The sequence below is a fragment of the Plectropomus leopardus genome, chromosome 12, assembly GCF_008729295.1.
Source record: "Plectropomus leopardus isolate mb chromosome 12, YSFRI_Pleo_2.0, whole genome shotgun sequence".
Taxonomy (NCBI): domain Eukaryota; kingdom Metazoa; phylum Chordata; class Actinopteri; order Perciformes; family Serranidae; genus Plectropomus; species Plectropomus leopardus.
The window spans coordinates 15,743,983-15,759,946 of record NC_056474.1 but is presented as its reverse complement, the minus strand read 5'-3'; the positions used below and the strand labels follow the sequence as shown (position 1 = coordinate 15,759,946).

Below are 15,964 nucleotides of genomic sequence, written 5' to 3'. Positions count from 1 at the left end.
CAAAATGTTGACATCATAAATAAAACGGCTGACGCTGAGCTACGGCTGTATAGGAATGGGAGATGGAGCAGACCAGAGGGGGTCCTCAAGGGAATTCCAGGGGTCCATAGAAAAATGGGGCAGTTTATTTTCACTATTTAATTCACTATAGAGGTAAGCACAATGTGAGTGAGAGTCATAAGTGATTCTTTTGATCATAGGTTTCACTCCCACCTCAGTTATCCCCTCAGCTGTAGTTGAATTCTGATCTTAATCATCTCCCAACAACCAAGATCTTTTTAGGTGGAGCTCCCTGAAGTGAGGTCTTATTGACCCAGTATGTATCAATTTAGAGGTCCGTGACACACACAAAAAAAGGTTGGGAACCACTGATCCATATTGCTGGTTCCCAATGTGGGCTCTCAACCCCCACTAGGGGTCGCCAAAGCCTTACTGGGGGTTGCAAGGCCTCCTTGATTAAAGGATTGTAAGAAAGCTTTTCTTAAAAAATACACAGTGGGTCTATGTGTTAGCATTTTATTCATTTCTGTAAAGCAAACTAAATGATTTTTTTTATCTGTAAAGTTTAGATTATTATTCAAGGAGTAAATGTGAGAAAAAGATTTCACAGGATAAGGGTGCAATGAAGACCTGAACACAAGTTATACTCATAAAGTTAAACAGCCTCGACCTGCATTTGAAAACAGCAGTTAGAACAACCAAAGAGCTAACAGAGCAATGGCCGCAGCAGGAAGTACAAGGAGCCTATGCGAGAATCAAAAGCGAAGCCTGTAAAGTATGCATGAAAATAAATCAGAAATACATGATGCAGATAGGAAATTTATTTAAAAAAACAAACAAAAAGCAACTAATCTCTGATGTAATATTCACAGGAAATAATCGTCTGTCCTTTAACACAAGCTTGCTGCAGTTTTCACTGGGTTAATTGTACAGTTTATCAGTTCTGTACTGATTTTGTTATGCATTGAATTTAATATCCATGAAATATTTCATTTAGTCAGGGATCATCAGTTCACTCAATGATAGAAAATGGATCTCTTAAGGAAAACATTTGGGAATCAGTGATCTAGATGACAGACAGCCATGTTTTTACATGTGTTCAGTGAATGCCAATAACATATTCAGTCAAAATCAGTTACTTCTGCCTTTAAGTCAGCCCATATACCACATAGTGACACTAAACTGTACACCACCCTCAAAATATGTCTGTGCAGAAATCAGAGCTATGTTAGACCAACGAGTCTAAGCATGTACAGAAACGGATGTTATTGTTACCAGTGCTTTATTTGGTTACATATGGTGCAACATTTGCATCAGAATTCAGACAAACTGAGGTCTGGAGGGACCATTGGGCTCTGCATCAGGTTGGGACTGAATGGCTCTAGCCAAAGTCTCCAGTTGAGTCATGAAACGCTGAATCTCCTCTGCGGAGCTGTGTGTCCAGGCCAGAGGCAGGTGGACAGGAACAGGCACGCGATCTACAACACAAACAGGGGTCACTCTCAGAATGTAAAGAAGAGGAACATCTCTGTATGTGTCGTTCAAGAAGCTGTCGCACTCATGCTGCTCACCTTGAAAGAACTGCCCGCTGCGTGTTCGGGAAGCAGCTCTAGACAAGGCCAACCACACGACAGTGTCGGCTCCCTGCTCCACACCCCGCAGCCTCTCCCCCATCATGTGGTGGAACTGAGGCATAGATGTAGAGACAGCTGGAAACAGGATAGAAAATCACTCAGGGTTATTGGTGCGTATGAGTGTGTATATTGGATTTATATTACTAACAGAGTGACCAAAGTTATACTTTTCTCTGGTTGAGCAAATGAAACAGAAGCAGGCTTTCCACTACAGACAGAGTGGGAATAATCAGCAATGATCTGCAGAAGTAGTGACATCCAAACTAAAAGTAGGAAAAGTCAAGAGCAGGTCCTCCAGGACGGATTCATTTAAAAAATAATTTGGTAATTTTTCATAAAATGAGGATGATGCAGAAAAAAATATTTGGCAAATAAGATATTTCTATCAAATTCTTCTGAAATCTTTCTGAATTTATAAGTAACTGCCTATTTAGTCCAATAACTGAATGGCACAATTTTTGAACTTATCTTTTTAATAACAAAAATCATGTTAAATACTCTACTGTTGGGCCAGGTGACTGCTCAAAAAAAAGAAAAGAAAAACAACCCAAAGGAGTAGCATATTTAGCATATGTACTATATTTTGACTAATCTTTAGTCTTGCCAGTTTTAGCAAAAATGATGAGCAACATTTTTACAGTTTTTGAAAAAAAGGTATATTTTTGCTGCATTTTAGATTACTATGAAACAGTGTCTGGGGAACTTTGGTTTGGTTTATTTTTTCAAGTTTTAAAAAAATGGCAGTTCAGGTCTTTAGACATTTAGTATAGCACCAACCATAAGGTGAACTGTTGCTTTGTCTTTGATGGACAGGACACAGTGTGCATTTATGCCTGTCTGCTTTTCTGTTTATTGAAAGGCTTTTAAAATTAAAATAAAAAATAAATAAAAAAGCGAAAACAATATCAGCAGCAGCAATAGTTTTTATGGTCTTCTGGGTTAGTTGTCTAATGAGTCCGTACCTGGTGTATCTACCCAGCCTGGATGCATCACAGAAAAGTGAATGACCGGGTTAGCTTTGGCCCACTGTTGTGTCAGCACCACCTGCTGTCTCTGAAAAGAAACAACACAATGTTATCTCAGTGAAGAAATTAGCCTCTGAGCAATGTTTCCCAAATGGTCCAGCCATGGGGTCCAGATTTCTCCTTAGTTGTTAGTTCAAGGTCCACACATTGGATAAATTACAACAATTTCAATTTTATTTCACAGAATGCAAACAACACATTAGCTTAGAACGCAAGCAAATAAAACACATTTCAAGAATAAACAAACTGCATTTTGAAATAAAAGCTCTGTGCTGGAAATTCACTGTAATTCAAAATGTTGTTTGTTCCTTGTGCACTGTGCATTGAGCTGGAAAAGAAAGCTTTTATGTACTCTGCTCCCCTTACTTGGAATAGCCTCCAAAGGATTTGAAACTGAGAGGACTGGTCTCTCTGCCTGATTTTAAAGCTTTCATAAGCACAAGGGTGAATGAATCAGTTGGGTACTTGTCATTGTGCATAGGTATTTTAATATTTCTATATTTTTAATGTACATCTTTTGTGTTTTTATTTTGGTTGTTATCTTTAACTTTTCTTACATGGCGATCTTGGCCAGGTCTCCCTTGAAAAAGAGAGATAATTGATTTTAACGAGACTTACCAAATATGGGTTATATAAAAAAAATAAATAATAAATTAAGTATGTTTTTTATAAACTTGACACATTCACAAGTCACTTTTGGTCCATTCATAATGGATCAATGTCCCACTTTTGGACCATGACCTACAGTACCAGTTGGGAACCACTGCTCTACAGTATTCACTGCCATGGCGAATGTATTTTTGCATCACTGTTCTGTCTTTTTTTATTCTGTTCAACATTACACAAACAAATTGAAGCCTAGTGAGTGAGTAGTGATTTAAGTAGATCTCCAACACAGACATGCGCGTCATAGGTCCTAGATTATGTTCTCTTCTACCTTGTTCTGGGCATAAACCATGACACCATCAAAGTATCCCTTCTTGGACTGCAAGTCATTGACTCTGAGTTTTTGGACCAGCATGCCTCCCGAGGACACAGTGATCTAACAGGAGGGGAGAAAAGAGGCACAGTGTGCTTAGACAACAGCCACTGCAGTGTGGACAAAAGTGGCATTATGCTGTCCACATGATGCAGATGAGCACTTTGTTTGTGCGCGCGCGTGTGTGTGTGTGTGTGTGTGTGTGTGTGTTTTCATACCACCCTTGGATCCCGGCTCTTCTGTATAAGTGGTATGAGACTCTGGGTGAGGATGTACGGCCCTATTGAGATGAAAAGTCACACATTTAAAATGGTTGCGTATACAGCAGCATGTAGTTATTTGACCCCCATAGTGAGGTCTCACCCATAGTGTTGGTGGCAAAGTTTTTCTCCAGGCCCTCAGCATTCAGCTCTCTCTTGTGCACCATACACCCTGCATTATTTATCTGTCATGAAGAAATTATAAAGATGTCATAGTGAACAGGAACAACATTACAAACTATTTCAGTTTTAGCTGCTTAGGAGGGGATGGAGGGTAATTAATGGCAGCAAGTCATTGCATTTGCTGATTTAGGAGCTGAAAAATTGAAATACCTGTGACTACTGCGAGTCATTTGGCACGGGTGTGAATGCTTATTATTGGCTTTCCTACTGCATTAAAAAGACAGATGTTAGTGGGTGTTTGCAGGTTTTTTTGTGCAGTGGGAATGAGGCTTAATTTAACGCAGTGATGGACCAGCAGCTCCTGTTTTCAGCAATGTTAAATCTTTATTTCCCAGCTGAAAATTGTTGTGTGATGGTAAGGTAAAGCAGTGAAAATATTCTTAATATAGTGTACACTTAACTTGATTTTGATTTTTTAGGTGGGACTCTTTTTTGATGGCTAAAATACATTTTGCTGCTGCCCCCATCCACAGCAGTACATTGCTTAGCTTCTGTGCCAGACTCAAGCCTGCTTCTCCAAATTGGGGGTGTGCCAATTGACATCTACTGTGTGTAATATACAGACTTTGGCTGAGTAGCTACATCATTAAACCCCACTCCAACAGATCTGAACTATCCCTTTAAAGGAGACGGTAGACACCTACCAACACATTCAAGGATGGATACTGCTTCTTGAAGGCCTCGGCAAACTCCCAGACTTTGCGTGTCTCTGACAAGTCCACAATATGGATGTAAACCTCCTAAAATAACCAGATAAGTATCAGTCTCTCACATATAATGAGATTTGTCACTTTTCTTAGACGTAGAAACTCCAGCAGCACTTGTGGTGTTTAGAGCATCTTTATTCTTTATGGTTTTTTAATAAAGTTGCTCTAAATACTACAGGTATTGCTGGAGTTTGTACACCTTTGATTGATCTTTCTTCTGCATGCACCTTCACCCCGATTCAACAATTTATCATTTTTCTTCCCATGTAATGTTCAACAACACTCACCGTGTTCTCAGACGCCCTGACAATGTCCACTCTGGCCTCTTCTGCTTTATCTCTGTTCCTACATACCATGTGAACCGTCCCACCTGGAAACAGAAAGATTTTCTATCAACATTAAAATGCATGGCACAGAGACAATACCTCTCCAGCAGTTTACCTTTCTTGGCTATAGCCATGGCCGTCGCCCTGCCAATCCCACTGTTAGCTCCGGTGATCATAAAAGACCGTCCCACAACAGACACATCCAAGTCTTGGGGCTCAAAGCTTTTACACGCTGCCTCATATCCCTTCCTAAAGGCACACAGAAAACACACAAATCAATGTGTTCAATGTTTTTCTTCAAAATTTAGTTTCAGTAGAGTCAGGTAATGTGAATGTAGCGGTGAATGATGTATCTGAAAGCTATACTTGAGTAGAATACAGATTTCTTCCCAGACTTTTGTAGAAGTTAAAGTCACCTATTTTAATACAACTTTTTTCAATGTCTTAATGTATCTGGCATTTACTGTACATGTATTAAAAGTATTGATAAAATTTTAAGCATACTTAAGTATTGAAAATAAAAGTACAAATAAGCAAGCATGATGATTTTTTAAAATCATGACGTTTATTTCTTCAGCAGATGTACACCACCTTAAAAATTGAGCCTGCATTACATCTGAACACTTCAAAACTCAAAGAATTTAAATCAGTGGGTCTCATCTGGTGGATCGCAGGTGCATTCTGAATCAGCTGAAATTGGCTAATGAATTTGTCAAAAACAAACTTATTTTTGAAGTAACAGTGAATTTCTGGCACTGACTTTTATATTTAAGTGCCATTTCTGTTTAGCCTTGCATATGTTTTATTTCTTTGTGTTCTACGCCAATGTAGTGTCAACATTTTGTGGGGAAAAAAAGAATATGTGGTCATTTATCTAATTTGTGGACCTTGAACTAATACAATGAAAAATCTGGATCCTGTGACTGGAGCAGTTGGAAACCACTGATTTAGAGAACAAAATCCACTTTTTTTCTGTCCTCCAATTCCTTCATTCATCCATCTTTCCCTTCTTCCCTCCGTTCTTATTCCCTTCCTTTCCTATTTTGTAGTAAGCAACTAAGATGCTTTGGGGAAATGCATTAGGGAGTTGTCAGAAATATGAAAACTTGAGTAAAGTACAGATACTCCAAACAAATAGGGCCTACTTAAGTGCTGTAATGAAGAATGATTAATTGTTGCATAAAAACACTGTGAAAGTCATCCACAAGACACATGAATGAAACTATTGTAATAGTACATAAAGGGGAGTTTGTGTTGTGTGCCATACGGTGATCAGACCTTTGATATTCTCCTCATAGCAGCCTTTTGGCTTAAATAAATGATATGAAATACATTTTTTACAGACATCGCATGCTATATTTAGTCAGACAACAAGCAGGGGTAATAACATAGACAAAATACAGTTGCTTACAACATCCCCTCACATCTGCATCTCCAGACAAGCTCCAAAATAAGGACTCAACATGTTGACTGACCTGGTATATTGGTGGATCCCATTCAAAAACCATATGGCATTTCGGTACAGAGACATGATACCAAGTAAACAACAATCCCAAGACGTGCACGACTAATTTCCCAGCCCCTGTCAACCACTGTGACAGATCAGCATCACATGAAGCAGACAGAGAGGGTGCTGCTCTCTGCTGACACTGACCGGGAACAACACCAAACAAACAACCGTGACAGTCAAGTGATATTAGTTAAAGTTTTATCAGCTCATTCATTAAAATGCACCGGTACAAATCACGTGGTACACTTTAAAAGGTTGTGATGGGCTGCGTTTGTAAAGCACAGACCTGCAATAACCAATCCCGATGGCTGTGAGGTGCGGTGACGCGTCCAGCAGGCACCGTTTCCTCCGGCGGACAGGAGGGCGGAGTTTACCAACTTTCATACTCAGAGAAGTCAACGACGGACAGATATGTCTTCAGCCGGACCTGCTGACCCTTTGTGAGGGTTAAAGTGCGTTTTTAAAATCCCCTGATAGCGTTTATAGCTCCTGGCGCAAGCGTCAAAATGGTAAGTGTTTGGTGTTTGTTTTCTGCGCATGACAGTAAGATTAGCTGTTCACCTGTTGCACCTGTTGTCGCTGACAGGTAACTAAAGCTCGGACCTGCGCTTCCCTTTTCCACCGAGGCTTGTTTGTTCTTGTCAGGCCGCCAAACGGCAGTTGCTTTGGTTTTATATTGTTTGGCTTAATTGTGTTTATTGCTTTGTACAAAGCGACAGCCGGAAGTAAGGTGTACATGTCGTCAACCTGTCCCCAAACAGGTTTCGTCACTTTACACAGAGTCCTGCCCTGGTGGCAGTTTAATGCTCTCCATTAATTTGCCTGTGGGCTGAAACAGGGGATACACACCTGGAAATACCTGTAAGATGACTGGTTGTAGGCCAGCTGCTTGCTACTATAATGTGTATGTTTTATCTTAATGTGTTTGTAGTTTTGTAATCCTGATAATGTATCCCCAGATGCATTGTTCTTTTTCTGTCCACTTTACAATGGAAAAAATGTACTTCCTCATTTTGTTGACACCAGGAGTGTTTCTAGGATTTGAGGACATTGAGGGTTTAGCACAGACTTTTGTACTAGGGATTTGTTATTTATGCACTCCAGTAGGGGTGGGCGATAAGGCCTGACAGGGTGTATTTGCAATAACAATATCCTTGAAGATATGATAAAATACAGAAAAATCTTTAAAAATGTTTCATCATTAACTTAAAGAACAAAGAATTGAAACAAAATAAGCATATAGTTTTACATGTGAGCATGAACAGTTTGCCCTCAAATATTCAGTAAAAAATAAAAAATATTTCTCATGTCAGTTTGTAAACAACAACATTATTAACTAGTAGAAAAATATGCTCTCAGCCATGCTTTTTGTTGCCTTGTGTAATGGTATGACACATTATGCCAACAAGCTGTATTATTGCCATTATCGTGATATGATTTTTTTCTTATGGTATTAAAAGTTATACTGGTATTATCATGAATGATATGACATGGCACACCCCTACACTCTGGCATCTTATTTACCCTTAAATGTATTTATTTTTAACTTTCCAGATTAATTTTGAATCGTGATGTTTAAAATATTACTAAGTAATTAGTATTTAGTTGTAACAGAAAACTTTGCAACTGCTGTCATTCAAATTTACAGAATTTTAAGGTACTGATGCACTCTCTCTCTCTCTCGCGCTCACACAAAATCTAATAAAATGTGCTGCTTGAATGACACAAAGGTCTGACTGGCGTTTTTGATCAGCAGTATAATATTATTTTTAATATTATTTTTTAAAGGATTTTATGAATGAGCAAAATGAGAGATTATTAGATCCAGTCTGGACTCATGTATGAATGGCCTATATATTTATTTCCGGGGCTATTAGTAGAAGCGTCGGATGCCAAGGCTTCAACGCCACTGTTTGAAACAAACTGAACACTGAAATTTTCCTAAAAAGGCTAAAAAGTCAGAGAAACATATTTCCACAATCAACAACACACAAAACAATGTCCCATATTTTAGGTATTTGAGTTCAACAATAATTCATCAAATCCAAATGTTCTGTTGGTTTCAGCAAGTGTGAAATATCTTGTGCATTATCACGGGAGGATTATGAGAGAATGGGCTCGCGGCCACAGATACGCAAAAGGCCCCACCACCTCTCCTACATAGTTGATGGTTTTGCCTCCTTTTTCTTAGTTTTTTTCATCTCTTTGTAGTATTTATGCATCTTTTTGAGGTTTTGTGCCTCTGTGTGGTCATTTTGTAAGTGTTTGTAGTCATTTTGAGTGTTTTTTTTGGTCATTTTGGTTGTTTTTTTTAGGCAATTGTGTCTCTTTTTTTGAGATAATTTTTGATTATTTTGTGTCTCTTTGTTGCCATTATGCAGCTTTTTTTGTGGTTTTGTGTCTTATTGATGTCATTTTGTGTCTCTGAGTGCATTATATTTTTTTTTTTGGTCATTTTTTGATAGTTTTGTTTATCTTTTTGTCATAATGCATCTTTTTGAGGTTTTGTGTCTCTTTGTAGTAGTTTTTAGTGTCTTTGAAGTCATTTCGTGTCTTTTTGGGGTCGTTTTTGATAGTTTTGTGTCTCTTTGTTGTCATAATGAATCTTTTTGTGGTTTTGTGTCTCATTGCTGTCATTTTATGTCTCTAAAGTAATTTTGTTTAATTTGGGTGGCTTTGGGGTAATTTTTGTGCCTCTTTATAGTTGTTTTGTGTTTCTTTGAGGTGTCTCTTTGTAGTAAGTTTGAGCCTCTTTGCAGTCGCTTTCACATCTCTTTGTGGTCATTTTGAGTCTTTCTTGGTAAGTCAGCATTTAAATGGTCAAATTCCCTTACAGTTCACCCTGACTTTAAAAGTAAAAACTCAGATCTTAAAATCAATCCTAAAACAAATGGGCAGCCAGTGTAAGTTCATTAAATTGGAGTAATGTGCTGTCCAGTTGTCTGTCTTACACCAACAATGAGAGGAAGACTTAAAGGAAACAGTGTGTCAGTGTGGTTCCGATAGAGATGGAGAAAATTAATGTCCATTTTTATTTGTAGCCAAATCTATTTCCAATGCTAGGAAGCACATTATGTAAACATCCGAAAACCAACTCCTTTTGAGAACCGTGAAAAAAAACCTTCAAAACTACCTCTTCCTCAATCGTGTTGTTGACCCTCACATTTTTTCCACTGTTTGCTCAGGGGAGTTACTCTTTAATGAGCCACGACAGCAGCAAACCGCTAGTTTGACCCTTGGGTAGTGTGTTAGGGTGTACTTTATGTCCTCTGCAATGACTTTTTGTGAACATGTGTGCATATTTAGGTTCATGCATGCATCACGGTTGCCCTTCTGACCCTGCCATGTGTCTTTGTTGTCAGATGCGCTTCCTGCTGCTCTTCAGTCGCCAGGGCAAGCTGCGTCTGCAGAAGTGGTTCACGCCCATGTCAGAGCGTGAGAAGAAGAAGATCACCAGGGACATGACCATGATGGTACTGGGACGGCAACCACGTTCCTGTAACTTCCTGCACTGGAAAGACCTGAAGATTATTTACAAGAGGTGGGTGCCCCCACGGCATGTTTGTTCAGCTACTTTAAATTCATTTATCTGTTTTTTTTTAAGGTCCATTTTGTCGGATTCAGAGGGCTCTATTAGCAGAAATTGAATACAATAGCTGGAAGTATGTTTTCATTACTGTTTAATTACCTGAAACTAAGAATTGTTGTATTTTCATTACCTTAGAATGAGCCGCTTATATCTACATAGAGAGCAGCTCCTTTTCATGGATGTAAAAATGATATAACCCTGCAGCTCCTCTAGATTTTCTAAATGTTATAGGACCAAATAGATGAAATTCTTATATTGAAATAAGTCATTTTTAGAGATGCATGATATTTAATATTTGCCAGTATTCAATATGGCAATAGTTTCAAATTCACTTTGGCTGATGAAGAAACCAATGGCGATATATATGCACAAATGTTTTCCACCTAACTGCAGAGAAAATCCAATTTCTCCTGTAGTGTAATTAGCGTAATATGCTTACTTTTATTGTGATGCAGACATAAAATACAATTCTTCTCAAAACGTACACCTTCATTGGGCAAACAAGAGAGCTGCTTTAACTTAGGTTATATGTAAAACATGCCATATATACATTATTATGTCACAAATGATTAAAAACCTGTAAAATTCATCCCACGTAAACAGTCTTGGATGATGCTCTCCCTAAGAAATTCCTGACAATAGCCAAAACCAGGGCAAATCTGAACAATTAATGCCCAGGGCTCCACGATCCTGGAAAACCTGGAAAAGTCTTGAACATTTTTTTACACCTGGAAAAGTCATAAAATTAGTAAGCTTTAATATTCATCAGTGTGTGTGACGTTTTGTTTACCAACACTTTGCTCTCCCTTCATGTGTGCCAGCTTGCTGAAGTTATGTTCTAATATAGTTTGAATCTCACATGTTAAAAAAAATACCAGGCAAGTTTGGCATTAAAAAAATATATTATGAGTCCTTGAAAAGTCATGGAAAAGATTTGAAATGTTGTCCTTGAAAATGTGTGGGAATTCTGTAAAGCGTCATCTTATTGCCTGTCATATAAGCAGAAATTTTCATTTTGGGCTGATGCTGATATTTCATTTTAAAACTGTTTATCGATACCAATGACGTGTTGATATTATCCTGCATCCCTCCTCATTTTTCAGGAGTTGAGACACTCAAACAAATGTATCCACTGATTTACAGACATCTCTTACACAAAATAACTGTATGGGGAAAAGTATTTTTGGGCCTCATGGCATCACTTGACTGACCCGGAAGTTGTAATTTAATCTTTGGCCTCTATATCAGATGGCTACAAAAAGTCCAGCACTGTTAATGGGGGCTTATTCCTCGTCTACAGAGTGCACCATGCTAAACCGCCATGATTCTACAGCCAGCCAGGATGGACTGACCAAACACTGGCTCTTTACTGGGCTATTTGCATTTCTAATCAGCTACCATAGTTCTCCTACATGCTTTGCACACAGGAGAAGTTTCAGTTGGTTGCAGGCTGCAACTTCACTACTAGATATCATTAAATCCTACACAGGAGACCTTTAAGCAGCAGGACAATCATTCTCTTTTCTACTTATATCCGCAGCAAGTCATCACTGTGTCACCTTTTCCTCAGGTATGCAAGCTTGTATTTCTGCTTGGCCATAGAGAACCAGGAGAATGAGCTGATAGCCCTGGAGGTTATTCATCGCTACGTGGAGCTGCTGGACAAATACTTTGGCAATGTATTTTATCGTGTTTCATCCTCTTCTATTCAATATGCAACTGTAGCCTGAAAATAATGGCAGCTTAAAGAGACAATTCAGCCAAAAATCAAACACATATCTTTCCTCTTACCTGTAGTGTTTCTACTATTTCTTAATCTAGATCGTTTTGCTGTGAGTTGCAGAGTCTTAGAGATATCAGCGGTAAAGATGTCCGCCTAGATGGCACCCGTCTCTTGGTGGTGAAAGCGACAAAAAAGAAAAAAAGAAAATAGTTCTCACAGTAAACTTGAGTAACTGGATCATGATTTTTTGTCATCTGATCTTTTGGTTCTTTGATGCGGAAAAACTTGTACTCTTGGTCAATCTCCACTTTAATCAATAACAGAATAAACTCTACAAGCCTCAGTTGATCTTACATACATAGAAATACAACACAAATTTGACATCAGAAAAGATCTTAGTACAGCACTACGCATGGACGCAGCCAAACAAAAGCAATAATCTAGTCTTGTATATCACATGTCATACAGACCTGTTTAACATCAGAGTCTAAACTTCCACAAGGTCTTTATCTTACAGTATCTAAACCTTCAGACACCCTGGAGCCTGCTCACATGCCTGCATGCAGACAGTGAAGGACTCTGAAATACCAGACCATGACCATGGACATTCATACATTCATACCAGCCCGCTCTCATTCCCAGCTCGTCAAATACCACCACTTGGTCAATGAATTCAGTGTCAGACACTGATGAAAAGAGGACCTTTCGCGGCAGTATGATGTGCTGCCAGACAGCGTCACTTACAAATACTGTCAGTAAAAATGTGATACAAGGAGCTAGAAAGCTCCTACAGGTTGGGTGGCAGGAGGCGGTGGATGTGTGTCAAATTATGATGCTTTTTTTCACCTAAACCTAGCCATGTGCCTTTGTTCACTCGGGAAAAAAAACCTAAATAGAGAGTGTTTTATCAATGTAAGTTTATTTAGAAAAGGACTGCATCTAACAAGTGGACATTGTACATTGCTTTGAAAATAGATTTGTGTTTGACAAGACACAATGCACATAACAGGTGTAAATTGACACGGCATCATGGAACAGACACAGGAGGGTACCTCGCGCATCCTATGTGGACGTGAAAGTCCACTGACCGATATTTGACGAATTGGAGTGATAATGTGTTGATACAATTACTAATATTGCTAGGGGGAATCTCCAGAAGTCGCATGATACAGTATTGTTGCCATACTTAAGTCACAATACAATATTGCAATTTTAAACAAGTTGGGATAGGCTGAGTGTTGCAATCACATATTTTGCGATTTATTACCTGTTTTTGAACTGTAAATTGTGTCATCATAAAACTTTGTCAACATCTACTTAGTTTAATGAGATAAAGTTTCAGTCTGTTCTTCTCACTTCAGTCATTTTTATTGCAGTTAATTGTATCTAGTGGACTAGAAAAAAAGTGATATAATTACTCTAGCAGGCCACCAAAAGCTTAATTTGCATTTATTATAAAAAAGAAAATCAATACTTGGAGCATGTATATCGATACAATATTGCCATGCAAATTGATTTTTCCCCCCACTCCTAATTATTATATATAATGACATTCACATACTTTGGCATTGCTCGTCTTTTCGCATGCTTTGAGCAGCACATGTGGAGTGCCATCTTGTTCCATTTTAGTAAAGAGTGCTCAGATATGTCTATGCCCGAAATCTCCTACTTGCACCAAAATAATCTAGATTGATAAATAGCACTAAAGGTAAGAGGAAAAATATGTGATTTTGATGTTATGGTGAACTGTCCCTTTAAATCCAAAGTGTATTAACTTTTGGACTAAGATGTAAAGATCATAACCAATCATATCATATCAAAAAGAGAAAAAAAAATCAGCACAGTTTGCGCCGTTTTATAATGATCAAAATAACCTCCTCTCAGGTGTGTGAGCTGGACATAATCTTTAACTTTGAGAAGGCCTATTTTATCCTGGATGAGTTTCTAATGGGCGGCGAAATACAAGAAACTTCCAAACAAATGGTGAACCGCTCCATCGAAGCCTCGGACATGTTGCAGGAGGTGAGAAGCACTTACACACTCACGCACATAAAACAATACAAAGCGTGATTTGCATCTGTGGTGTGAGCATGTAACATCTGCTGCACGGCTCGACGTGATTAAAGAAACGGTTACATCTTCTGAACCTAGTTTAGTGTTGATTTTGTCTTTTTTTAAATGTCGGCTGTGGGGTACTTAGGCAGATCCGGATTCCTGATGTTGGTTCTTTTTAACACTTCTCATGAATCAAGCTCCAGTATGGGAACTTGTTTGTGTGTGTGAGTGTGTGTGTGTGTGTGAACTTAAAGCAAACGTCACAAGTAGTTATTGTCATAATGAGTACAATTAACAGTGGTGCTGCTGAGTCCCTGGTGTGCCTTCCCCTCTTGTAGCTTGTGGATATTAGCTCCTTTTTGTATAGATTTGTGTTTGTGTTGCTGTTTTCCCTCACCCCCCTCTGTGTATGTGTGTGTGTGTGTGTATCTCTCTCTCTCTCTCTGCCAGTGTTATTGCGGGTGAGAGACAGATTTCCCTGGAACGTGACGTAGGTTTTAGTGTTTGGCTGATGCTTCCCCCGCTCTCCCTGTAGGCTCTTGGCTCTGTGTGGTACAGTAGTTAACTGGGTGTGTTTTGTTCTGTGCTTCTGAGTAGGGCTGACTAACACTTTTTTAATCAAGTGTTGGATTATGTGCAGCGTAGCCATCCCATTCATTTTGACCATTATCGCTTCAGGATGACAGCAGTGAGTGGTATGAGGTGGAGCTGTTTGGATGACCTTGAATATGGACAGAAAGGTTAGATGTTCCGCTTGTGTTAGTTGGTGTGCTCAGCACTTAATAACAGGTGATGTGTGGGTGTGTGCCTGTGAATATCAGTTGTATTTTAAAGATTTTTTTACAAGACATAGAAGCTGACATTTAAACTAAACTCTGTGTGATTTTTTCTAGACCATGGAGGAGTATATGAGCAAACCTGCATTTTAACCTGTGGAGGAAACTAAGGAGCAGCGGGGAGGAATACAGGAACCAGACGTACTGTATATGAGTCAAAGAAGTTTCCCAATATGGAATTTACTTTGATTCTGTTGAACATTTTCAAAAGAAGAATATCTGCTTGCCTTCTGTCTGAAGCTTTGCTGCGATGTAACTGCATTTAGCGTGACTGATATTTTCTCAAAGTCATGTGCTCAGCTGAAGGAAAGGGGGAGGGCTGTTTTCAAATTGATGATTGTCATTTAAATGAAGTAGTAATAGAGGATCAGGGATTCAAAAATGTATTTTTAGGTTTGTGAATTTGTTTAGTTTGTATTTAAATCATGCATTAATATATCAGAAGTGACACTACCAGTTGACTTTGAAACAATGGGGCTTGGAGTTGTGCTAGTCTGCAGCTCCACTTAATATTTAAAAAAAAGAAGAAGAATGATTTCAGTCTTAAAACCAACAGATTGGACTAAAACCGATTCTGATGAATTTCTTACTGCTTTTAATCTATATAGCCCGCTTCACATGTGTGGGACCATTGCTCTTGAAAAGGAGCAGTTGCTAGTGTGGGTGTGAATATCACTGTTTGTTTTTTTTTATCATGTGCAGTTTATGATATTGGAGCTTACTGTTTGATTAAAATGTGTATTTTGATAAAATGGTACAATCTGAGTAATTATTTTTACCATAAGTGTATTTGACTTCACTGAACCTTTTGAGATCGACATGGTTTGCTGAGATCAACATGATCTTCACCCCACCCTACCTCTTTTTTTTGCGTTAAAAAAATTGCACACGGCAAATGGTAACATGGAGTGTATGTGAAGAGCAAACATGTAGGAATAAACATAACATTAAAAATATAAAAATAAAAGGCCTAAGTCATTTAGGGTGCATTACAAAATGATAGAAAAGAGAAAGGAATATATTTTTGAATTTTCACAAACCATATATTATTGTTGTTATTATTGTTATTGTTGGCAGCTATTTTTTTTTTTAAATTTCTGTTCATTTGTAAGTAGCTCGTGTTCTTGTTTGTAGTAA

General features: G+C 38.4%; 2 protein-coding genes across 4 annotated transcripts; one reads left to right on the top strand and one right to left on the bottom strand.

The window, feature by feature from the left end:
• Positions 1 to 870: 870 nt before the first annotated feature.
• Positions 871 to 7,012, bottom strand: LOC121951574 (dehydrogenase/reductase SDR family member 12-like). 2 transcript variants are annotated; one of them, XM_042497953.1, is made up of 10 exons: positions 6,911 to 7,012; positions 5,230 to 5,363; positions 5,076 to 5,158; positions 4,726 to 4,821; positions 4,002 to 4,083; positions 3,857 to 3,918; positions 3,597 to 3,701; positions 2,597 to 2,687; positions 1,572 to 1,709; positions 871 to 1,478 (listed from the first exon to the last, which is right to left on the bottom strand). In XM_042497953.1, exons 1-10 carry the CDS (start codon positions 7,006 to 7,008, stop codon positions 1,321 to 1,323), a joined length of 1,047 nt encoding a protein of 348 aa, XP_042353887.1. In that variant the 5' UTR covers positions 7,009 to 7,012; the 3' UTR covers positions 871 to 1,320. The 2 variants fall into 2 exon arrangements, with proteins under 2 accessions (XP_042353887.1, XP_042353888.1); XM_042497954.1 differs by lacking the exon at positions 6,911 to 7,012 and adding an exon at positions 6,590 to 6,689.
• Positions 7,013 to 7,014: 2 nt separating this feature from the next.
• Positions 7,015 to 15,581, top strand: ap1s3b (adaptor related protein complex 1 subunit sigma 3b). 2 transcript variants are annotated; one of them, XM_042497956.1, is made up of 6 exons: positions 7,015 to 7,133; positions 9,987 to 10,165; positions 11,784 to 11,892; positions 13,821 to 13,958; positions 14,670 to 14,731; positions 14,885 to 15,581. In XM_042497956.1, the coding sequence occupies exons 1-5, from the start codon at positions 7,131 to 7,133 to the stop codon at positions 14,709 to 14,711; spliced, it is 471 nt and encodes a 156-aa protein (XP_042353890.1). In that variant the 5' UTR covers positions 7,015 to 7,130; the 3' UTR covers positions 14,712 to 14,731; positions 14,885 to 15,581. The 2 variants fall into 2 exon arrangements, with proteins under 2 accessions (XP_042353890.1, XP_042353891.1); XM_042497957.1 differs by lacking the exon at positions 14,670 to 14,731 and having other exon boundaries at positions 7,018 to 7,133.
• The last annotated feature ends 383 nt before the right edge of the window (positions 15,582 to 15,964 follow it).

Coding starts and splice junctions, on each gene's coding strand:
- LOC121951574 (XM_042497953.1), bottom strand. CDS start 7,008: ATGAAAGTTGGTAAACTCCGCCCTCCTGTCCGCCGGAGGAAACGGTGC. Junction 5,364..6,910: donor ATCGGGATTGGTTATTGCAG/GTCTGTGCTTTA, acceptor GTGTGCCTTTAG/GAAGGGATATGAGGCAGCGT. Junction 5,159..5,229: donor CATGGCTATAGCCAAGAAAG/GTAAACTGCTGG, acceptor TTCTGTTTCCAG/GTGGGACGGTTCACATGGTA.
- ap1s3b (XM_042497956.1), top strand. Junction 10,166..11,783: donor CTGAAGATTATTTACAAGAG/GTGGGTGCCCCC, acceptor CCTTTTCCTCAG/GTATGCAAGCTTGTATTTCT. Junction 11,893..13,820: donor TGGACAAATACTTTGGCAAT/GTATTTTATCGT, acceptor ACCTCCTCTCAG/GTGTGTGAGCTGGACATAAT.